Raw genomic sequence first — 25260 nt, 5'->3', positions numbered from 1 at the left:
GGCTTTGTAATGACATTTGCTCATAAACATATGCAAACTAACAACTTATTTGTTCCCTTTTCATTTTTTAAATATACTTTAACAATATACTTATAATTTAAAAAGCGTTCTGTTATATATCTGTTTGAAAAGAAAACCCTGTTGAACCTGCCAAATGTCCACTGAGCTTGTATGTTCCTGAGCAGTGTCTTTCAGCCCTGCCAAGCTCACCTCTGAACTACAGAACACCTCCTCCTGTGTTATGTAGATGAGAAAATGGGGATGTCTTCTATGGTCCTTGCACCCTTCTTGTCTTATGCCCCGTACACACGGTCGGATTTTCCGATGGAAAATGTCCGATCGGAGCGTGTTGTCGGAAATTCCGACCGTGTGTGGGCTCCATCGGACATTTTCCATAGGATTTTCCGACACACAAAGTTGGAGAGCAGGAGATAAAATTTTCCGACAACAAAATCCGTTGTCGGAAATTCCGATCGTGTGTACACAAATCCGACGGACAAAGTGCCACGTATGCTCAGAATAAATAAAGAGATGAAAGCTATTGGCCACTGCCCCGTTTATAGTCCCGACGTATGTGTTTTACGTCACCGCGTTCAGAACGATCGGATTTTCCGACAACTTTGTGTGACCGTGTGTATGCAAGACAAGTTTGAGCCAACATCCGTCGGAAAAAATCCTAGGATTTTGTTGTCGGAATGTCCGAACAAAGTCCGACCGTGTGTACGCCCTATTAGTGTGTCAGCACTGCTCCTCCATAGATACAGTGGGGCAAAAAAGTATTTAGTCAGCCACCAATTGTGCAAGTTCTCCCACTTAAAAAGATGAGAGAGGCCTGTAATTGTCATCATAGGTATACCTCAACTATGAGAGACAAAATATGGAAACAAATCCAGACAATCACATTGTCTGATTTTTTGAAAGAATTTATTTGCAAATTATGGCGGAAAATAAGTATTTGGTCAATATCAAAAGTTCATCTCAATACTTTGTCATTGCCAACAAAGGATATGTAACAGAGGTCAAACATTTTCTGTAAGTCTTCACAAGGTTGTCACACACTGTTGCTGGTATGTTGGCCCGTTCCTCCATGCAGATCTCCTCTAGAGCAGTGATGTTTTGGGGCTGTCGCTGGGCAACACAGACTTTCAACTCCCTCCAAAGGTTCTCTATGGGGTTGAGATCTGGAGACTGGCTAGGCCACTCCAGGACCTTGAAATGCTTCTCATGAAGCCACTCCTTTGTTGCCCGGGCGGTGTGTTTGGGATCATTGTCATGCTGAAAGACCCAGCCACGTTTCATCTTCAATGCCCTTGCTGATGGGAGGAGGTTTGCACTCAAAATCTCACTATACATGGCCCCATTCGATCTTTCATGTACACGGATAGGTCGTCCTGTTCCCTTTGCAGAGAAACAGCCCCAAAGCATGATGTTGCCACCCCCATGCTTCACAGTAGATATGGTGTTCTTTGGTTGCAACTCAGCATTCTCTCTCCTCCAAACACGACGAGTTGTGTTTCTACCAAACAGTTCTACTTTGGTTTCATCTGATTATATGACATTCTCCCAATCCTCTTCTGCATCATCCAAATGCTCTCTAGCAAACCTCAGACGGGCCCGGACATGTACTGGATTAAGCAGGGGGACACGTCTGGCACTGCAGGATCTGAGTTCCTGGCGGCGTAGTGTGTTACTGATGGTAGCCTTTGTTATGTTGGTCCCAGATCTCTGAAGGTCATTCACTAGGTCCCCCCGTGTGGTTCTGGGATTTTTGCTCACTGTTCTTGTGATCATTTTGACCCCACGGTGTGAGATCTTGCATGGAGCCCAAGATCGAGGGAGATTATCAGTGGTCTTGTATGTCTTCCATTTTCTAATTATTGCTTCCACAGTTGATTTCTTCACACCTAGCTGCTTGCCTATTGCAGATTCAGTCTTCCCAGCCTGGTGCAGGTCTACAATTTTGTTTCTGGTGTCCTTCGACAGCTCTTTGGTCTTCACCATAGTGGAATTTGGAGTGTGACTGTTTGAGGTTGTGGACAGGTGTCTTTTATACTGATAACAAGTTCAAACAGGTGCCATTAATACAGGTAATGAGTGGAGGACAGAGGAGCCTCTTAAGGAAGAAGATACAGGTCTGTGAGAGGCAGAAATCTTGCTTGTTTGTAGGTGACCAAATACTTATTTTCCACCATGATTTGCAAATAAATTATTTAAAAAATCAGACAATGTGATTGTCTGGATTTGTTTCCACATTTTGTCTCTCATAGTTGAGGTATACCTATGATGACAATTACAGGCCTCTCTCATCTTTTTAAGTGGGAGAACTTGCACAATTGGTGGCTGACTAAATACTTTTTTGCCCCACTGTATAGTGCAGTGAGTGAGTGTTGTCACCCTAGGAAAAGAAGTGTGTTCTTGAAATGATCAGTGTGTGATCCTGCCAATAACAGCGCGCTTGTAAGTTCCTGTGCACTCTGCAGTGTTCTCTCAAGCAGTGTTGATCAGCCCTGCCCAGTTCACCTCTGAACTGCTAGCAGGATCATTAGGTGAAAATTATTGGAAAAAGCCTTTAGAAATAGTTTAGAGAAGTACATCCAAAGCTCATTTGGCTGTACTTCTCCTATGGATCATAGAAGTGCAATTTGTTCTGCACTCCTGTGACTTGTTTTCAGCAGACCTCGGACTGAAGCCCGCTGACGGCTGATGTCACAGAGCCCGGCCAGGCTCGGGCTAGATCGTGAGACTATTTGCCCACATGCCTGTACCGGCACCCGGCTTGGCCTCTCAGCAAGCCGCTGAGAGCCTGAGCCAGCCGTTCCCGCCCACTCCACAGCCCAGCGATCCAGTGAGCGGGGGGGGGGCAAAGCAGAGAGCGATGACTGACAGTCACCAGCTCTCTTCTCGTGAAGCCCTGAGAATCGAGCGATCAGCGGTGTTTGAGTGATTGGTTCTCAGTCTTGGAGCCGGCTGGGGGACCGATGCTGCATCCACCTAGGTAAGTATGATTTTTGAAAAAGGGAAAAAAATGCTCAACTTTTAAGCTAGGCTTTACACCTGTTCTAAGAGAAATATGATGGCTGCATGTAGCTTGAATATTTTCAGTCGTGGGCTCAGAACAAGCATGCACCATTTGAAGTCTGAGAATATTGAATATGTTGGATCTCCATTACCAGATGGCAACAAACATTTTTAGAAGGAAAGCCAGCAGGGATGGCATACATATTCCCCAGTACAATTCAACTGAAATGTAAGGGGATGTGTTTCTTTAACCGATTTAATTTTAATTTTTTCTTAGGACTGTGAAGACCCCAACCCTTTAATCCGTGCTTTAGCTGTACGCACTATGGGTTGTATACGTGTGGACAAAATCACAGAGTATCTTTGTGAACCACTTCGTAAGTGCCTGAAAGATGAGGACCCATATGTGCGTAAGACGGCAGCAGTGTGTGTAGCCAAACTGCATGACATCAATGCTCAGCTAGTGGAAGACCAGGGTTTCCTGGACACATTGAAAGATCTTATCTCTGATTCCAATCCAATGGTAAGTACTTTTTGTGTGTAACTATGTTTCGAAAAATTAGCAAGTACAGAGTGTTTAGTATTTCCATCTTGTTCTAGGTTGTGGCTAATGCAGTAGCAGCTCTCTCAGAGATTGCTGAATCTCACCCAAGTAGTAACTTATTGGATCTGAATCCTCAGTCAATCAACAAGCTGCTGACTGCTCTAAATGAATGTACTGAATGGGGTCAGATCTTTATCTTGGACTGTTTGGCAAACTATATCCCCAAGGATGATCGTGAAGCTCAGAGGTAAAGAATTAAAATGACATAATGTCATGCCAAGGAACACTGTTAGCAAGTTGAACAGTGAATTAGACACATGCATGAACACCAAAACAACAATTTCTTATTGTGTTTCTTTGTTATGCATTATAAAAAAACATATGTCCAGCTGAAACTTTTGTTTCCAGAGTAGGAAGAGTTTTAATTCCTAACAGGTTTTTACTACTATATCGGGGCTCCATTAGAGAGATTTAGGATTTCTTGTGTGAAAGGGGCCTATTGGGTCTGCCTGTATGTTTTTCAGGCAAACCCCATCAGACCCTCCATTCTCCCCTATGGAGCAGTGGACTTGTGCCCGTTTACACCCGCCTCCCTCCAATCCGATCTGGCAAAAACAAAACAAAGGGGATCTGTTCCCCTCCATGTGGCCGGATCTGATTGGAGGGCAGTTGGATGTAAACTAATAGCCAGTCCCTTTACACCTGACTGCCCATAGATCAGAGCGGGCTGTGTACGCTCTGCATAAACCGAGCGGACATGGATCGTTCGTCCACCTGCTCTGCTCAGCAAGGAATCAGCGGACAGATCCCCTGTTTAGCAAACCAGAGTTAAGCAGAGTTTAGCCTGTGTGAAAGGGGCCTTACCCTCATGTCCTGTACTGCAGACAACTTTTACTGGATGGATGAAATCCTTGTTAGCATTCATTTCTAACAGAGCCCCAGATAGTTGTAAAAACCCAGCAGGATTTAAAAATACTTCCTTGCTTTATACAAAACTGTGCCCAACATACAGTATACTTTTAAGGAGCATGGTTCAATTGAAACGCAGGTTGTTGCTTTAAAACATGAAGCTGCTGAAATAGCTTAATGTAGCAAGTTAACATTTTTGACTACCAGCTTGACACCCTTAAGACCTACAGTGGATATAAAAAGTCTACACACCCCTGTTAAATTGTCAGGTTTCTGTGATGTAAAAAAAAAAAAGACAAAGATAAATCATTTCACACCTTTTACCACCTTTAATGTGACCTATAAACTGTACAACTCAGTTGAACAACAAACTGAAATCTTTTAGGTGGAGGGAAGTAAAAATAAAAAAATAAAATAATATGGTTGCATAAGTGTGCACACTCTTAAACTAATACTTTGTTGAAGCACTTTTTGATTTTATTACAGCACTCAGTCTTTTTGGGTATGAGTCTATCAGCATGGCACATGTTGACTTGGCAATATTTGCCCACTCTTCTTTGCAAAAACACTCCAAATCTGTCAGATTGCAAGGGCATCTCCTGTGCACAGTCCTCTTCAGATCACCCCACAGATTCTCAATTGGATTCAGGTCTGGGCTCTGGCTGGGCCATTCCAAAACATTAATCTTCATCTGGTGAAGCCATTCCTTTGTTGATTTGGATGTATGCTTTGGGTTGTTGTCACGCTGAAAGATGAAGTTCCTCTTCATGTTCAGCTTTCTAGTAGAAGCCTGAAGGTTTTGTGCCAATATTGACTGGTATTTGGAACTGTTTATAATTCCCTCTATCTAGACTAATGCCCATGTTCCAGCTGATGAAAAACAGCCTCAAAGCTTGATGCTGCCACCACCATGCCTCACAGTGGGTATGGTGTTCTTTTGGTGATGTGCAGTGTTGTTTTTGCACCAAATATATCTATTGGAATTATGGCCAAAAAGTTCAACCTTGGTTTCATCAGACCATAACACATTTTCCCACATGAAACAAGAAAAGCCGCTCCAGGTGAGTGAGTCTCTGGTTAATCCCCACAGACACTAGTCAGGTGCTAGCCCAGCTTGCATGCTGTGTAACATAAAAAAATAATTCTGGACGGCTGCACTCCGTCCGGCATCATTTCCTTAAATTTTCCTACATGCTGTTGGGAGACTTCAGGTGTGTTTTTGGAAAATGTTGCCGTGCTTGGATGTTTTTCTTGGTAAGAAAAGGCTTCCATCTTGCCACTCTACCCCATAGCCCAGACATGAAGAATACGGGAGATTGTTGTCACGTGTACCACACAGCCAGTACTTGCTAGATATTCCTTCAGCTCCTTTAATGTTGCTGTAGGCCTCTTGGCAGCCCACCTGACCAGTTTTCTTCTCGTCTTTTCATCAATTTTGGAGGGACGTCCAGTTCTTGGTAATGTCACTTTTGTGCCATATTTTCCCCACTTGACGACTGTCTTCACTGTGTTCCATGGTATATCTAATGCATTGGAAATTCTTTTGTACCCTTCTCCTGACTGATACCTTTTAACAATGAGATCCCTCTGATGCTTTGGAAGCTCTCTGCGGATCATGGCTTTTGCTGTAGGATGCGACCAAGAAAATGTCAGGAAAGACCTACTAGAGAATAGCTGAACTTTATTTGGGGTTAATCAGAGGCACTTTAAATGATGGCAGGTATGTACTAACTTCTATTTAACATGAGTTTGAATGTGGTTGCTCAATTCTGAACATAGCTACATCCCCAGTTATAAGAGGGTGTGCACACTTGTGCAACCACATTTATTTTAGGTTTTTATTTTTACTCCTCCCCCTAAAAGATTTCAGTGTGTTTTTCAATTGAGTTGCACAGTTTACAGGTCACATTAAAGGTGGGAAAAGTTCTGAAATAATTTATCTTTGTCTCATTTTTTTACATCACAGCAACTTGACATCTTAACAGGGATATGAAGACTTTTTATATCCACTGTATGTGGCTCTGCCAACCACCTGCTATACATTATGATGGCTGACAGCACAGCTTTCAGATAAATCACTAAACGTGTATCGTATCACAGAAACTGTGCCTTTTATTTTTTTTGCTGGCTTAAACCTCTCCATTTATAATATGCTATTGAGGGGTAGCCACCGTTTTCCTTATGAGTTATGGCAGTTGGAGCTTATGATAAATTACCCAAAAAGGTTAGTGTGTGTGTGTTTTATTATTGATTTTTTTTTATATTGCATGTAAGGTGGATATTACAAACAGTGCTTAGCAGCTGTGTTTTTTTTTATAATATAAGTTGTTGCTGTCTTTAGAAAAAACTTGAAATATTTATTTTTAATTAAAGATGCTTAGAGACTTAATCTATGGTCGAGGTAAAATCATTCAGCTACACTTTATATTTCCAACAGTGTATGTGAACGAGTAACGCCACGCCTCTCGCATGCAAATTCAGCTGTGGTGCTTTCAGCAGTGAAGGTGCTGATGAAATTGATGGAGATGCTGTCCAAAGATTTAGACTATTATGGGACGTTATTGAAGAAACTGGCCCCTCCTTTAGTCACACTGCTTTCTGCTGAGCCCGAATTGCAGTATGTGGCATTGCGTAACATTAACCTCATTGTGCAGAAACGGTAAGATGTGTTCTCCTAAGCTGAGCAGCATTATTAGTGCTTGCTGTAAACCAACAGCTCATGCTCATTCTGTTGTGCTATCTTTTTTCACAGACCGGAGATCCTGAAGCATGAGATGAAAGTTTTCTTTGTTAAATATAATGACCCGATTTATGTTAAACTGGAAAAGCTTGATATCATGATCAGACTGGCATCGCCTGCAAATATTGCACAGGTTCGTAAAGCCGCTATCGCCTTACTGTCAAGACAATAGCATGAAAAAGGAAGTTTTGTTTAAAAAGCTTGCGTACTTTTTAATTGAATATGTACAACAGAACAACCAAATTTGCACATTACATGTGCAGGTTATGCTTCCTGCTTTGTAATGGTGCAAATATAATTGATTTACTATTTATTTCCATCAATTCAAATCTCATTGAGGTCTAACATACTAAAACCAATATATGGCTATGATGCTACTCTCTACATTCATTTTATTAAGCTAAAGTTTAATCTTATATTTTACCTGCCCTGGTTCCTCCTTTTATTCCTCATTAACATGCTAATGATGTGCTGCATTGTGGGCAGATCATGGCCAATAGGAGGGGCCAGCAGCGTGTTGAAACATCACACTCTGCCTTAGTGATCCTCTTCCGAGTCTGGGCCCTGATTGAAACATTGGGCTAGCTCTTATGCAAATATGAAAATGTCTCGATGGGTGGATGTCAGTCTGTAGAAATTAGTGTTCCTAGACAGACTGCACATGCAGCCTGCTCTAGATAACCTACACACGTGATACTGAACCATGATTGAAAGAACCGAAGTCCACTAAATGAAACAAGCAGGCAAGAGATAGCCTGGGGATGATGTCCTTCAGTCTGTAAATGAGCTGGGGGCTTTATCTCACTTGCTACAGCTTCCAATGCACGCTGTAAGCAGTTTTAATACAGGAGAGGAACCTGTACAATTGTGCAAAATTAAGGAAATGCTGTAGTTCTGCTTTAAAAGAGAAGTATGGGCCTCCAATGCTCACTGGTGCACTGGGCTGGCTCAGGCACTCAGCGGATTGCTAAGCGGCAATATAAAGTATTCAGTGGTACATATTCTAACAAAATAACTAGATTCTTACCAAAAATAAACTCTAATCTCCTCCATAATATCAGCCATAACTTTTTATGACCACTCACCAGTAAAGTGAATTTTATTTCATTACAATGGCATCTGAAAGGATATATTAGGCAGAAAGTAAACATGTTGTTTCTGAAGTTGATTGTAAAGAAAGCAGAAAAAATGGGCATTGCAGCTTGTGTTTTGGGGCTGCATAGCCATAGACCAGTCAGGGTGCCCATGCTGAACCACTTCCACAGGCAAAAGAGCCCACAATGGGCTTGTGAGCATCAGAACTTGACCACGAAGCAATGGTAGATGGTGGTCCGGTCTAAAATATTCTGATATGTTTCAAACATGCATGCATGCATGCATACATACATACATATCATGATATATATGAGCAATATTCCTTTGACATGCATCGTCTACCTAAACATTTTGGCTGACCAGGTCCACCCCTGTTCCCAGATGGCAGTGGCTCCTTTCAGCAGGAATACAAAAACGAGTTTGAGGTGTTGACTTGCCCTCCAATTTCTCTAGATCTCAGTCAGTTTGATCATCTCTGGGATGTGCTGAAAAAGTAAGTCCAATCATTGGAGACCCCATTTCACAACTTACAGGAATTAAAGGATACCACAGCATACCTTCAAAGGTCCAGTGGCTTCCATTCCTCAGCAGGTCAGGGCTGTTTTGGCAATAAATGGGAAAGCTACTTAATATTAGGTGTGTGGTCATAAAGTTATGGCTGACCAGTATATATTTGCTAAGAAATTAAGTTCTGTTCCGTTTTTAGGTTCTTGCAGAATTGAAGGAATATGCCACTGAAGTGGATGTGGACTTTGTAAGGAAAGCTGTAAGAGCAATTGGACGTTGTGCCATTAAAGTTGAGGTAACTCAATTCAATTGTCCTTTTCAACTATGTATCTTTTGTAGTGCTCATAAAAAATGCAAAAAAGAAGAAATAGCTATTAGTGAATAATTCTGTTCATTGTCCCTCTCTAGCAATCTGCAGAACGCTGTGTTAGTACACTACTGGATCTTATTCAGACGAAGGTGAATTATGTGGTCCAAGAAGCTATCATAGTGATAAAGGACATCTTCAGGAAGTATCCAAATAAGTAAGTCTCTCTTGGCTAGCAGACCGCCATTTCTAATTTTTTAGGACATCTGTTTTTAGGTGTATTTTTGTCATTATTGCACACCCAAATACATTGGTTTTAACCCTTATGCCTTGTACACACGGTCGGATTTTCCGACGGAAAATGTGTGATAGGATCTTTTTGTCGGAAATTCCGACCGTGTGTAGGCTCCATCACACATTTTCCATCGGAATTTCCAACACACAAAGTTTGAGAGCTTGCTATAAAATTTTCCGACAACAAAATCCGCTGTCGGAAATTCCGATCATGTGTACACAGATCTGACGCACAAAGTGCCACGCATGCTCAGAATAAATTAAGAGACGAAAGCTATTGGCTACTGCCCCGTTTATAGTCCCGACGTACGTGTTTTACGTCACAGCGTTTAGAACGATCTGATTTTCCCACAACTTTGTGTGACCGTGTGTATGCAAGACAAGTTTGAGCCAACATCCGTCGGAAAAAATCCATGGACTTTGTTGTCGGAATGTCCGATCAATGTCCGACCGTGTGTACAGGGCATTATAGTTATTGCAGACCTTGTGATTCCACATTATCAATAGGAAAGATAAGCATAACTTGAATGATATTTGTAGATAATTTTTGTAACGCCTTTTCCTTCCATAGATATGAAAGTGTTATCTCTACATTGTGTGAGAACCTAGACTCACTGGATGAGCCAGAGGCAAGAGCAGCCATGATCTGGATTGTGGGGGAGTATGCCGAGCGTATTGACAATGCTGATGAGCTGCTGGAAAGTTTCTTAGAGGGTTTCCATGACGAGAGCACACAGGTGAGACATTTCTTCAAATGCTGTTGTAATACGAACAACTATTTAAAAGAGAAGGCTGAACGCAAACTTGTCATTAGGTGGAACCCAACTACCTTTCTGGGTGCAACACACTTTCTAGTGCTTTGATTTACCCTAAGTACTCTAGCTGTGTACAGCAATTGTGTAGTGAAAGTTTGCAGTAAACCACTTTTCTGGTATCATAGCAAGTGCCTGTATTTATCCACAGTTCTCTTCTTGAGTACACTGTGAACCTTGAAGTCCTGAGAGCTCTGTTTTAAAAATAAGAGGGTGAGCTAGAAAGTTGGCTATGTGGTCAGCACTTCTGCCTGGAAACACTAGGGTTATCTGTTCAAATCCCAATCTCAACACTACCTGCACAGAGTTTTCATGTTCTCCCTGTGCTTGCGTGGGTTTTCTTCCACACTCCAAAGACATGCTGGTAGGTTAATTGGCTCCTATCTAAATTGACCCATATATATATATATATATATATATATATATATATATATATATATATATATATGTGTGTCTAACCAATATTATAGTGACTGTGCACGAACATCTTCACCCGGAAGGCGAGATGGAGACATGCAAAAAAGCACGAAGTGCTGTGGTTGAGGTGGTCCATTCACTATAGACATAGCAATGATGATACTGGCACATACGTCAGTTCAGGACTATTATTCATTTATGGTTTCAAGATGAGAAGAAAAGAAAAAGGGGAAGGGAATCCTATAAAAAGGCTGCTGTGAAATTGAACAAAAATAGCCAATGCTAAACCGAAGAATACTGCGTGTCCATGCGTAAACTAGGCTAAAGATGGGCCGTCCACCAAGAATCTACTTTTTAAACAAGGTTGCATAATAGAGTGCCCCAGGTTGTTGGACTCCCGACGCTGATTGCAGTCTCAGGTTTCTCTAGAGTAGCTCGAAAGATTTATATATTTTTATAAGTTCTTGGGTAGATGTCGAGGTATTGAGCAGGTACAAGATCCAGGTATCGAATAACTTTTTCATAAGGGATGCCTGATATTGAACAACTTCCACTTTCTCAAAAAGCAGAAATGTATAAAAAATTTTGTGTTAGGTCTACAAGCTTCAGAAGGACTGGAGTGATACAATTTTAGATTTTTTTTTTTTTTTTTTTAATTATTAACAGGACAAGGTGTTCAAACCTATTTTATAGAAAGGGTCATTCTTCCTTCAGAAAAACTAGTTTTGAAGTAATAACAAGGGAGGAAAAAGAGGACATAACTGTAGTTATTTGAGTCAGATAGCCCAACGTTTGGGCCATACTAACTGAATCTAATGATGGAAATCAGGTGTATTGAAAATCACACTTTGGGCATTTAGTAAGATAGTTAGATAGTAAGATAGTTAATACTAGTAGGCTCTTGAATGGGTATATTAAAATCTTAATATGCTTTATGTGGAATTTAACTGCATTTTCCTCCAGCTTTCATTAGGTGTAACTTTCCCAATAGAAGCCAACCATTACATTGCACAGATTAGGATCATGGCTGTCAACCTGAAAGCAGGCCTTTAGTTACATGCATGGGAGTGTGCTCAGTGGGCATGGACTCCTAGAGTCCTTTCCTTTATATACATGTATAATGTGTTAAAATAGTATGAGATCATATGTCCTAGAGGCCTTACTTTTTAAATCATCAAGAATACATATTATAAAGGTAAGGTGAACGCGCTGTAGACAAATTTTATTTTTTTCTGTACTGCCTGGATGGGGAGAAAAAATATAGTTGAAGTTTTCCTACTGTTTAACCCACAACAGCAGTATAAGGAGAAAAGAAATTCTGCATTGCTTCCTTTTGCTCTACACTGATCTTTCATCACATTTGACAGATTTGCAACTGAAATTTTTTTTTCTTAGGTCCAGCTACAACTTCTAACTGCCATTGTGAAGCTATTTTTAAAGAAACCAACAGAAACGCAGGAGCTGGTGCAACAAGTACTTAGTTTAGCTACACAGGTAAGTGTAATAAAGAGCATGTTCAGGCCATTTTAAACTGTTGGTCCATCCAAAAGTGAAATTTTAGTTGTATGTAGCGCTTGGTGGACTGAGTGAGCCCCTGACTCTTAAAGAGGTTTTTTTTTTTTTTTTATTTTTTTTTTTTTTTTCCCGTAAATAACATGCTGTACTTACCTGCTCTGTGCAATGGTTTTTCACAGAGTGACCACCGAACCTTTTCTTCTGGGAGTCCCCCGCCGGCGATCTTGGCTTTTCTTCTTTTTTGTGCGCCACCATTGGAAGCTGCCACCTATGGGGGCTTGCAGACGCGTTCCAAAGCTTGGGTAGTGTGCGTCTACAGAGATAGCACAGTTCAGCCCTGCTCTCTGCTCACAGAATTTGACTGATAGCAACAGCCAAAGATTCAAGCTGATGCCTCTCTGTTCTTTGAATGTAGGAAAGAGGAGAGAGCTGCTACGGACGACGTTGGGGGGGGGGGTTGGCATACAAACACTGGGACGTTTTTCACCTTAATCAAGGAAATGCATTTAGGTAAAGAAAAATGTTTAGTCTTTACAGCTACTTTAATATTTCTTGGATGTTCCAGTAGTGAACTCCCCCTACCATAATTTCAAACTTCCGTCCTTTTAGGAGTTTTGGGAGGTTCTGCCCATTTTTGTGTATTCCAACATCTCCTGTTGTATTTACTATAATATCAAATATATAATTAGAAGAAGCAGATACAGTAAGTGGTTAAAACCCCTACATGTTCAGAGTTCACTCAAGCCTTGTTGCCCAGACCGAATTTACCATTTCCGTTAATTTGACAATAACTGGATAAATAATTTGGCAATCTAAAAAAAAATCCATTATTTTATTTAAAGGGCATAAAGGCTTTTATTTAGTGCAATGTTATAAATATCCCAATCCTAATTTTAACTATAAGCTGACAAATAAACATACTCTTTTATACTCTTTTATACTCTTATACTCCTTTTTTTTTTTTATATATATTGTGTAATGATTTTTTTTTTTTTTTCTGTGCATAGCAAAAGAGGCACAAGGTTATTTGGAAACTACTGTTCAACTGATCGAGAAGGTAAATTAGTAGCCTGGGATTTTTAATTGGCACCAAGAATACAAACAACTGAATTAAAATTTACAATATTAATTAGTACAAATTCTTAAAATAATTTTCTAAGCATTTGTATTAATAAATATTGTGACGTTTAGTTCAGTTGTTTGTATTGTTGGTGCCAATTAAAAATCCCAGGCCGCTAATTTATCACCTTGATAGGAATATATAAGGATGAGGCACCTTGAAACTACTTTAGGTCTAATTAAGACAAAGGTCAATTATCTACTGTTCAACTGAATCTGTATTTCTCTCTTTAATGACAGGATTCTGATAACCCTGACTTAAGAGATCGTGGCTACATCTACTGGCGATTGTTGTCAACTGACCCAGTTGCTGCCAAAGAGGTGGTCCTGGCAGAAAAGCCTCTGATCTCTGAGGAAACTGACCTAATCGAGCCCACATTACTGGAGGAACTTATCTGTTACATTGGTACACTAGCTTCTGTGTACCACAAGCCTCCGAGTGCTTTTGTGGAGGGAAGTCGTGGTGTTGTGCCCAAAAGATTGCCACCGCGGGCAGGCTCGTAAGTATTTTTGGGCTCTCAAGTATTTATTGGAAATTAAGAAGGTATTTTTAGTCATATTCCTATATGGATTTGTGTTCTGATTCTTTTACTTTATAAAGTTTTGATTTGTTTTGTGTTAATGATGTAAGTAATACTGTATGTTTGCCTGATTTTATTTATAATGTGTAAAGAGCATATAGTACAATTTTTCTTTTGTTTTCTTTATTGCAGTAGTGAGAGTGCAGAGAGTCCAGAAGTGGCACCTGTAGGGCAGCAGCAAGTGGATACACATCCTGCAGTCATTCCTTCCCAAGGTGATCTTCTTGGGGACCTTCTAAACCTGGATTTAGCCCCTCCTATCAGTGGACCCACCCTAACTACAAGCTCTGTGCCTCTGGGTGGTGTGGATCTCCTGGGTGGAGGTCTGGACAGCCTGGTATGTAAACAGTGGATGATTTCCAGTGCAATGCTGTAACTTATACAAGTGATATAACACGCTCTATTTTGTACTGTCTTGTGTCTTACATAGTGTATCTGGGCTGATCCCTTATATTATTTTTTTTCTCTTTCTGTCAATGTTCTTTCCTATGCTGCTCCTGCCTGCTGTTCTGCGGCTTTTGTGTATGTCTCCCTGCCTCTTTCTGGTTGCCTGTGCTCTGCCTCCCTTCCCATCTGCTTGAACTCCAAAGATTGTGGAAGACACAGAAGGGGTATGCTAGGGAGTCCTTAACTTCTACACTGCATGGGTTTGTGGGGTCTGTGTAACCCCAAATACAAGCTTCCAAGGTCTTCATAAAATGCACCATCCACCAAAGATTTTGACATTTAGCAAAGAAAATCACACTAATATTCCTCATCACATTCTAAGGACATTAGAGCACTCCTACTGACTCCATTTCAGATGTTTTACAAGTCCAACACCTTTTCTTCCTTTGAGTGATCTCCTCTTTTTTTTGTCTCTACAGCTGGGAGGAGGAGATACAGGTCCAAATCTCACAGTAAGTCATTTTACTGTACTTCTAGTTTCCTGGTGCTGTAAATGTAAATGGGTTTTATGTGCTATCCTTTTTATACATAGTTGGTTATGTTAGGGGGAATGATCAGAAATGCACTGATCTTGCACCTTTAAGGCCTAATGTACACTGCTGCTGGTAAACGGACGTTCAGAGGCAGTTGACTGCTTTTTTCAGCTGCACCTGAACTCATCCAATGTTATCTGTACATGTACACAGGTTCGCTTAATGTGGTTTTTAGGCAGTTGCCTTTAGAGGCTTTTCTTCGAAGACAAAAAAAATGAGTTCAGATGCCGATGTTTCAGACGCTAAACGCGGTACCGGCGTTCCGTTTATAGGTGTTTTTCATTTTTGGCTATTTTGAAAAAAAAAATTTTTTTTTTAAACGCTTCAAAACGAAAACGCCACTAAACGTGGCATGTAAACGTGACAAAACAGACGTTTTAAATGTGGGTTTTTATCTGCTAAGTTAAATCGTTCAGGAGGGTTGTAAAAACGTCCCGTATACATTAAAGAGGAGTTCCCACTAAAAAAAAAAAAAAAAAAAAATTAAAAGCCAGCAGCTGCTGACTTTTAATAATTGGACACTTACCTGTCCCAGGGTCCAGCGTTGCGGGGGATCGAAGCCCCGCTCGTCTCCCCCTCCGTTCGGCGGCGCCATCATTGCAACTGTGGGTGCTCGGCTGTGATTGGCCGCGCAATCATATGGGACCTGTCACATGTCCCATATGATTGACAAGAGGGAGGGGGCAGAGCTGAGCCTTTCCTGCGCCGAAGTGATGTCCAGGCACTGAAGGAGGTAGACTACGAGGGACCCCCTAGCAACAGGCATTTAGAGGTGAGTAAAAAAAAATATTTTCCAAATTTTCTTTTGTTTTAGGCACATTTATGCATTTTTTTTTTTTTTGGGTGGAACACCACTTTAGGCCTTAAAGCAGTTTTACATAGATTATAATGACCTATGTAGATCACATGCTGCTTTGTGATTTAATAATTGTTTGTTAAATTATTAAAGCCTAACTCCATGAACTTTCTTCACTAGCACATGCAGCGGCTGTCAGTGCTGTATGAACTGTATGTAGCTTCAGCTTGACTTGATTTTGTTCCTGGGCACTGTCCCGCTGCCGAGAACACAGCGCTGTATACTGTGTATAGCTGAGGCTACAATATACTGCATAGGATTTTGACAACCACTGCATGTGTTAGTGAAGGAAATAGTTTGGACCAGCTTTTGCACAAACAAATATTTTAAAGTTCACTGAAACACAAAGTTTAATGCTTCACATATTATTTGCCTGGCTTTTACAGTTGTTGGTCTGTACATAAATGTATGTGGTACAACCAAATATTGCTCTGAAAAGTGGCATTAGTTGTCATTCCCGGCTTTGTTATACAATCCTTTTCTAGTTTTTCTGTTATTTATTTTTAATATTCTCACCCATTAGCTTTCTGAATGATTGATTGTTTTTCCGTGTTAAACAGCTACCAACAGGATTCATGGCTCCTCCAGTGGCACCAGGCTCCCTTGGTGCACCCCTTTCTGGAGGACTTGGCGACCTATTTGATTTGGGAACTGGAACAGGAGCAGTTTTAGGTGCTTATGTGGCTCCAAAATCGGTGAGTGATAATTTTGACCTCTTGCCATACTCTTAGCTGCAGCATACAGATTGCAAAATAATAATTTTTTTTACCTATGTTTATTCTCAGGTATGGCTGCATGCCATGAAAGGTAAAGGCCTGGAGATAAGTGGTACTTTTGCCCGCAGATCTGGTGCTGTATTTATGGATCTAATTTTCACTAATCGTGCCCTCCAGGTCATGAGTGATTTTGCTATACAATTTAATCGTAATAGGTAAAGAATGTTTTCCCAGTATTTATGGAGACTGTGTTTTACTTGGGAATTGCATTTTTACCAATTGATGAGCCTTTTGTTTTTCTTAACAGTTTTGGGCTGGCACCCGCTGCTCCACTTCAGATTCTTACACCTTTGGCCCCCAATCAGTCTACTGAGGTGTCCCTACCATTAAATACAGTTGGATCTGTAATGAAAATGGATCCTCTTAATAACTTGCAGGTAAGTCCATATATACATTTTCTTAAAGCATTGCAAACTATACTCTTTATAAATGGATATTATTACAACCCCAATTCCAAGAAAGTTGGGAAGCTGTGTAAAATATACATAAATACAGAATGCAATAATTTGTAAATTTCATACTGAGATTTCTCCAGATTCTCTGAATCTTTTGATATTATGTACTTTAGATGAGGATCTGTTTAACCACTTCCATACTGCAGGCCTTCATATGAGTGGAGATATCGGAATCGTGCCTGAATGATGCCTGTAATCTGGCATCATTCAGATATAGTTTTTTAGAGACGGAGATTCTGAGCACAATAAGAATGATCATATCGACTGTTCAGCTGCTTGATCGTGCCTTCTGGAGCTTCTCTGGGCTCTCCCGTGTGATCGGGGACCCAGAGAACTAATCGGCTGGCACCGGAAGAGAGGCATAGAGATTTCCGAGGCACAGATGGTCCCTGGCAATCTCTATGATCGTCGTAGGCCCGGGCGCGACATTATGACACGTCACGTACGGGCTGCACAAGTAAACAAAGCCGATATCTCGGCTAGAAAACCATCAGATCGTCAATTTTATTTTTTTTTTTTGATCTCGGTCTTTCCAGCCTGGAGGAGAGATGTGGGGTCTTGTAGACCCCACATCTCTCCATAAAGAGGACCTGTCAGGCACCATTCCTATTACAAGGGATGTTTACATTCCTTGTAATAGGAATAAAAGTGATAAAAAAAACTGTTAAAGGGAAAGTGTAAAAAAAAAAAAAATTAAAGTGCCCCCGTCCCCGCGAGCTCGCACGCAGAAGAAAACGCATACGTAAATCACGCCTGCATATGTAAACGAAGTCCAAACCACACATGTGAGGTATTGCCACGAACGTTAGAGTGAGAGCAATAATTTTAGCCCTAGACCTCCTTTGTGTAACTCTAAACAGGTAACCTGTAAAAAAAATTTTAACGGTCGCCTATGGAGATTTTTAAGCACCCAAGTTTGGCGCCATGCCACGAGTGTGCGCAATTTTAAAGCGTGACATGTGAGGTATCTATTTACTCTGTGTAACATCATCTGTCACATTATACAAACAAAATGCATTTACTTTACAGTTTCTTTTTTTATTAATTTTTCCCCAAAAAATTGCTGTTTAAAAATTACCGTGCAAATACCGTGTGACATAAAAAATGCAATGACTGCCATTTTATTCCCTAGGGTGTCTGCTAAAAATATATATATGTTTGGGGGTTCTGAGTAATTTTCTAGCAAAAAAATTATGATTTTTACATGTAGGAGAGAAGTGTCAGAATTAGCGCGGTATGGAAATGGTTAAAGTGTTTGCAACTTTATGTTAAACAAAAATTCTGACATTTTTGAACAATTTTTAGATGCAGCTTTTCACAGATTGGCGAACCTCTGCCCATCTTTACGTCTGAGACACCCTGACTCTCTAAGATGCTCTTTTTATACTCCATTATGTTACTGACCTGTTGCCAATTAACCTAATTAGTTGCAAAATGTACTTCCAGCTCTTCTGTGTTAGTACCACTTTGCCAGTTTTTTGTTGCCCTTTCCCACATTTTTTAAGCGGTTTTGCTACCATCAATTTAAAATTACCTTTTTTTTTCCTTTTAAAATGGTACATTTTCTAGTTTGAACATTTGATATATTTTCTATTTTGTATTGTGAATAAAATATGTGTTTGAGATTTGCACATCTTTTCATTCTGTTTTTATGTAGATTTAACACAATGTTGCAACTTTTTTTGGTATTGGGGTTGTATATACAAACCGTGTTTTGATGCATATGATCCTCTTCCTCCATAGGTGGCAGTAAAGAACAACATTGATGTGTTTTACTTCAGTGTAGTATATCCTCTGCACATTCTGTTTGTGGAAGATGGGAAAATGGGTGAGAATTAAGAATTGGCAGCTGTCATCCCCTGTGATTTACATTGTAAACAAGAAGTTTCCTTTTGTCGTGTGTTCACGTACAAGTTTAACCATAAGGTTTGTTTCATACTTTCAGAGAGGCAGATGTTTTTGGCCACATGGAAGGACATTCCCAATGAGAATGAGGCACAGTTTCAGATTAGAGATTGTCCCCCAAATTCTGGTGAGTATCTGGTACTAACAAATATGATGATTAAATGTAGATTAAACGGTTTTAAAAATGGCTGGAGGTACATGCAGCAAATGGTTAGGCTTCCTTTTATTACATCTGGTGTTGCTTGTTGTTTGTTTTTATTTTTTTGACATGCTGCATATGCACTCAATTAGTTTAATCCAAATTCAGTGTTGGGTGGAACTAAGCCTATTCGTTTTAAAGTGAACTTAAACCCCACCATCCTATACAGCTAAAGAAACTACCATCTTAGTCTCTGTTTGAACTGGAGTTGCCATGGTGCTGCACATTTGATCAGTTAGGGTACCAGCTATTTGATGCCTTGAGTAAGGATGAGCTCTGGCGTGTTCGCACACTCCACGTGCAGAGCCGCCAGGAAGTCGGCACGGCGCTGCGCTAATCACAAGCACTGAGACATTTCCCGATCTCTGCAGCTGCGCATCGGGAAAATGTCTCGCTGCCTGTGATTAGCGCAGTGCCGACTTCCTGGCGGGCTCTGCACGTGGAGTGCGCGAACACGCCGGAGCTCATCCTTAGTCTTGAGGCTGGGTTCACACACATGCGATGCCAGACATCGCATGTGATTCGCACCGCATTGCTATGCACATGTGATGTGAATTCAGCCATACAATTTGTATGGCTGAAATTGCATCGCATTCGCACCAAAATGGTGCAGGACCCTTTTTTTTGGTCCACACTGGAATCGGATCGCATAGGTGTTCACACCCATGCGATCAGATTCCACAGTTTGCACTGCATTCTGTAAACTGATTTGGGGGTGTCATTAAGTTTCTATTGACACCCACAGCAGTTCGTAGTTAGATGCAATGTGGGGAATCGTGCTGGTTCCTGCATCGCATATGTGTGAACCCCCGCCTAACCGTTCGATTGAGAGCACAAGCAAATGTGACGGTTGTCAATCACAGCATGTCTTGAACATAAATGTTTTGGGTAAATGCTATAAAGATTAATTTAGTTCCGTTGTACCAGTTTGCCAAAACATTTACATTCATGGCACGTGCAACTCAGCATACAGTCTCAGCCTGCCCATTCAAAATGGCTGCCGATCATAACTCGGAAGAAGGCCGGCTGGAGAGGGAGCTTTGGGACACCACAAGGCTGTAGTGGAGGTAAGTATAGTTCTGCTTTAACACACAGACTGCTGCAGATATGTTATTCTCTGGTACAGGCCCTATGCTGTCCTGTCAGCACTGGGTACATATATGCATGTACAGTGCTCAGGGGATAAAACTGAATTTTCCCTTTTTTCGTTGGAGAGAGAATGTGACTCATTTTAAGTCTTGCTATGCATTCTGATATAAGTATATTTTGAAAGCGAGTATGGACTTGGTTAATATTCTGGTTTGTTTGTTCAGCATGACTGTGTCTGTTTAGACATCCTATCTAATGCTGGTCATACACGTAACAACAAAATTGTTCAAAATACAGAACATTTGAATGAAACAAATGTATCTTTTAGTGCTGTGCTAGTACAATGTTAAAATGCAAGGTCTGCTTATTCAGTAGGGCCCAACCCCAATTAATAAAAAGTCTGTAGGAAAGTTAAGAATGTATACTTGCCTAAAAAAGGGTTGTAAAGGCAGAAGTCTTTTTTTTTTTTTTTTTTCTTAATGCATTCAATGCATTATTTAAGAAAAAACCTTTGGTGTGGAGCAGCCTCCCCAGCACCCCTTAATTACTTACCTGAGCCCCTTCTCTCTTCAGCGATGTCCAGGAATGTCTAAGCCGTCTGGGACACTCCTCCTAATTGGCTGAGACCCAGCAGTGACGGCCTTGGCTTCTGCGGCTGTCAATCAAATTCAGTCAGCCAATCAGGGGAGAGAGGGGGCGGGGCTCCGTGTCTGACTGGATACACGGAGCTCTGACTCTGCTCAGGGTGCCCCATAGCAAGCTGCTGGCACTCAATAGGAGGGAGGGGCCAGGAACAGAAAAGAGGGACCCGAGAAGAGGAGGATCCGGGCTGCCCTGTGCAAAACCAACTGCACAGAGGAGGTAAGTTTAACATGTTTGTTATTTAAAAAAAAAAAAAAAAAACAGACTTTACAATCACTTTAAGCCCTCAGCCCCTATATTATGAGGGTGATTACACAATCCTTCTAGCAAAATCGTGGGAGTGCTGAGGATCCCAAAGGTAAAAAGAATTTGCTCCTGTACTGTGCTGAAGCGCTCTTACTCAAAATTTGGAATTTAGCCTTCCAAGAATCTTAGAGAATCGTGACATCACCACCTGCTGTTTCTTTTTTTTTTTTTCGGCTTGCATGCTTTTCTTCTCACCAGGTAGAATGCAGGGGTTACATGGGAAGTGGGTTGCTATTGAATGAACAGATTTTGGTGCAACGTCCACTTTTCTATGATGCATCAAAGTAGGTATAGGCTGTTTTATGTAAATCTCCTCTAAGCCCCCATACACACTATCAGATTTTCTGCTGATTTTTTTTCTTCAGATTTACCAAAACCATATAATATGAGGTCAAACCTTAGGAGTTTCAATGTGTATGCAATCAGACAGGCCCTTGCACTACATGGTTTTGGTAAATCTGAAGACAAAAATCAGCAGAAAATCTGATAGTTTGTATGGGGCTTTAGCTTATACTTCACTTGTTTTGTTTTTTTTCACCACTATCTGCTGGACATTCTGTTTTGAAAATATTTTAGCTCCGGCTAATGGCCAAACCAGATCTGATGCATTTCATTAACTTAGCTGGCTTGTTTTTGCCCTACATTTCTTCACTTCTTGAAATACATCTTGTAATATCCATTTTTGCTCTTAATATTTATTTTCTATACTATGTTTTCGCAGATGCTGTAAGTAATAAACTGCAGGCCAGCAATGTGTTCACAGTGGCCAGGCGTACAGTGGAAGGTCAGGACATGCTGTACCAGTCCATCAAACTCACAAATGGTATATGGGTGCTGGCAGAGCTAAGGCTTCAGCCTGGAAGCCCCAGCAGTGCTGTAAGTATCACTCCAAAGTTTTACTGTGAAGTATGTGAGTAACAAAACTGTAAGACAGATCTATTTTAAGGTACATGAGTTAAATGTACGATATCAAATTTGGTGAACATTCATCCAACACAAAATTGTCTGTTTTTACATACTATATGGATGAAGTCAGCTTATCGCATCATTTCTCTTTAACCTTAGTTACATCATCAGAGTTTCCTGCAGTGCTAAACAATTGATGTTAATGCATCTGTCCAGAACATCTGTGATTGTCAAACCATTCTGAGAATTGGGTCTAATAACTAACATATTATTACAGACCATATTGTAGACACATGGCATCATATTTTTGCCAACAAGGAGATCCAGCACTGGCTTTTTTCATTCTTTGAGACTGCTCTCTGAGTATGACTCATCATTCCTGGAAAAAAAACCTCTTCTGTTTATATTTCCGTTGGGGTCTGTAGTCTTTTTTTGGATATCATAGCACACAAAACACTGGGATATAGGCCTCCCTCCTGAAAACCAGGACAATAATAATAATTAAAAAAAAAACTTAAATGTCTCTTTTGCAAATTGTTCTGGTAATTCCAATTTCCCCTCAGTTGTTTTCAGTGTGCTGTGCTAGGTGGTAAGGTCTATACTAGATTAGTCTGTTCAGGATATTATTGTTGTTGTTGTTATTATTATTATACATGATTTATATAGTGCCAACAGTTTACGCAGCGCTTTACAATGTAGAATGGGGACAGCACAATTACAGTACAGTTCAATACAGAAGGGACAGGAGGGCCCTGCTCATAGAGCTTACATTCTAAAGGGAGGGGGTGATGGTACAAAAGGTAATAGATGCAGGGACTGATTTGATGGGGGTGGCTCGGGGACAGTTCTTAGGTGGGTGTGGGATAGGCTTCCCTGAATAAGTGAGTTTTCAGGGATCTCCTAAAGGTGGACAGGTTAGGGGCTGATCGGAGATACCGGGGCAGGGAGTTCCAGATGATGGGAGAGGCTCTGGAGAAGTCCTGAAGGTGAGCATGAGAGGATATCTGCCTCTCCACAACTGTTTCAATGTTCTCTGGCCTAATATCAGTGGTATTTGAAGTAACGTGATCTTTGTGCTCTTTTTGTTTATTCATAATGTGTCATCTCTCACCTCACCCATTTATTTAGAAATGTACCCATGTGCTATTTTTGTCATTTTAGAAACAAGGGTTTCAATTAAAATTTTCATTTTGTGCCCTACTATGTGATTTGGGTTGAAAATAACACTGCCAATGTTAGAAATAAACAAATGTTGGCTGTGATTTGCAGAGAAGGAAGCTTATGTCTTAAACTTCTTTATTTCTTCAAGTATAGAAGTATTCTGGTGTTATAGGAAGAAAAATCTTACTATTATTTTCTGCATACAGCTGTCTCTAAAGTGCCGGGCACCTGAGGTATCTTCATTCATCTTCCAAGCTGTTGAAGCCATCTTGAAGAACTAAGCTTTGAGCGTCACTCCATGCCAGCTTTTTGACGATCACCATCCTTCCTGCATTGATGAGGCAGGACATAAGAATGCCGTGTGTGCATGCTTCTGCTCCTTTTCTAATCTGCAAAGTATGGACCAAATGATGAAAATTGATTTTATGTTCCTACTCCCAAGCCTCCTTTTTAAACCCTTTGTTTCCACATGAACAGCAGAGGGGTTAAACTGTTTCCTACTCTCATGAGTATGTTGGTGGCTCTCACCCCTTTTTATGGTAGATTCTGTATTATCTCTGTAAGAGGTAGGTTCCATTGGACCCTATTAACTTAAAAAAAAAAAAAAAAAATTAAGAATTTGGACTGATATGTATATAATAAAAACTTTCATACATGTGACCCTTTTTTTACACGTTTCATTTCTATTTTAACTTGATGCCTATTGGTGAAAACAACTTGATTGATTATCAGGTCCCTGTGATAGTGTTCAGTACAGCACCAGCAGTCCTATTTAAGGCACTGTCATTCTGCCCATTTCTTGTGAGCCTGATCTGTAACTTACAGCCCCCTCACACATCATTACATGAGCACTGCTCTGTCCTGGAAGAATGCCTACACCAACATCCCCCCCCCCTCCCTTTTACTTCCCAAATCTCTGTTGCTGTCGGTAAAAGAGCCAGGGGTAACTTCACCAGAACAGCAAGAAGACCTATACATTTTTTTTTATGTAGGGGCTTAAAGGCTAAGTTCACCTTTTAGGAAAAAATAATAATTGGGCAGTTACTTGCACAGGAACTTGCAAAGCATTGCACCTGTGATCAGGCTCCTGTAGGCAAGCCCTACAGTTTTCAGCCGGTACGTCAGTACGATCTGTCAGTTTTAGGGCTTCTGAATTAAAGTGGTTGTAAAGGCTCGAGGTTTTTTTTTTTTTTTTTTGTTTTTTTTTAACCTTCATGCATTCTATGAAGTGTGCTGCTCCCCCTGCAGCCCCCTCTAATACTCACCTGGCCCCCCTCTCAGTCCAGCGATGTGCATGACAGCCTTGACTGTCCAGAGACTCCCTCTCCTTATTGGCTGAGATAGCTGGGACTAAGACTGTCTGCCAATTACAGACAGTGAGCCAATGAAGGGAAAGCGGTGGGGGGGGGGGAGCCGTGTCTCTGTGTGTCTTATGGATGCATAGAGTAGGGCTTGGGAGTGAGCATGCACCAGTGCCCTCAAGGGGGTGGTGCCAGGAGCAGCGGCGGGGACCATAGAAGAGGTTTGGGGCTTCTCTGTGCAAAGCCATTACACAGAGCAGGTAAGTATAACATGTTTGTTATTTATTTATTTTTTAAAGCTGAACCTTTAATATCACTGTAACTACAAGCTGTCTGCCAGGATAGGATTTGTAGTTCTCTCATTCACAGATTAATGAACATGATCCAGAAAAGCAGCTATCTTCGCTGGGCCCAAGCTCATTTAAAATGGTCTGTTGCAAACTGGAAAATTGTTCTGTGGTCAGACGTTTTAAAATATGACCTTTTTTTTTTTTTTTTTTTGACAAACATGGACTAAAAAGGAGAGGAACCTTTCGGGTTGTTATCAGCGTTAAGTTTAAAAGGTGTTGATGGTATGTCTGCATCCCTGATGGTATGGGGGTGTATTGTTGCATATGGAATGGACAGCTTGCACATCTGGAAAGGCACCATCACAGCGTCCCAACTTTTTGGGAATTGGGGTTGTACTCCAACAGAGTACATTTGCTCTGTACACATGTAAACATTTATTTGCACATAATATAATTTACAGTCCAGAGGCAAACCTCAGACACAGATTTTATTTTATTTTTTTAAAGGTGGATAATATATAGCATGTATCGCATAC

At 40.8% G+C, this 25260-nt stretch overlaps 1 protein-coding gene across 3 annotated transcripts in view; it reads left to right on the top strand.

The window, feature by feature from the left end:
- The window catches only part of AP1B1 (adaptor related protein complex 1 subunit beta 1), a 37808-nt gene extending 14015 nt beyond the window's left edge, over positions 1-23793 (top strand). For 2 of the 3 annotated variants that reach the window (XM_073630617.1, XM_073630622.1), the window contains exons 5-23: positions 3296-3541; positions 3619-3809; positions 6909-7130; positions 7224-7344; positions 9013-9108; positions 9222-9337; positions 9986-10151; positions 12039-12137; positions 13518-13777; positions 13991-14195; positions 14449-14469; positions 14725-14757; positions 16255-16389; positions 16480-16625; positions 16718-16847; positions 18669-18753; positions 18871-18957; positions 21788-21942; positions 23340-23793. In XM_073630617.1, the coding sequence (XP_073486718.1) occupies positions 3296-3541; positions 3619-3809; positions 6909-7130; positions 7224-7344; positions 9013-9108; positions 9222-9337; positions 9986-10151; positions 12039-12137; positions 13518-13777; positions 13991-14195; positions 14449-14469; positions 14725-14757; positions 16255-16389; positions 16480-16625; positions 16718-16847; positions 18669-18753; positions 18871-18957; positions 21788-21942; positions 23340-23414 (2589 nt within the window). In that variant the 3' untranslated portion in view covers positions 23415-23793. The remainder of the gene's footprint in view (positions 1-3295; positions 3542-3618; positions 3810-6908; positions 7131-7223; positions 7345-9012; positions 9109-9221; positions 9338-9985; positions 10152-12038; positions 12138-13517; positions 13778-13990; positions 14196-14448; positions 14470-14724; positions 14758-16254; positions 16390-16479; positions 16626-16717; positions 16848-18668; positions 18754-18870; positions 18958-21787; positions 21943-23339) is intronic. The other variant, XM_073630628.1, reaches the window with a different exon arrangement.
- The last annotated feature ends 1467 nt before the right edge of the window (positions 23794-25260 follow it).

Source organism: Aquarana catesbeiana, linkage group LG01 (assembly GCF_042186555.1).
Source record: "Aquarana catesbeiana isolate 2022-GZ linkage group LG01, ASM4218655v1, whole genome shotgun sequence".
NCBI classification, from domain to species: domain Eukaryota; kingdom Metazoa; phylum Chordata; class Amphibia; order Anura; family Ranidae; genus Aquarana; species Aquarana catesbeiana.
Note: the sequence above shows the minus strand (reverse complement) of the source record. Positions and strands in the feature narration are given on the sequence as shown.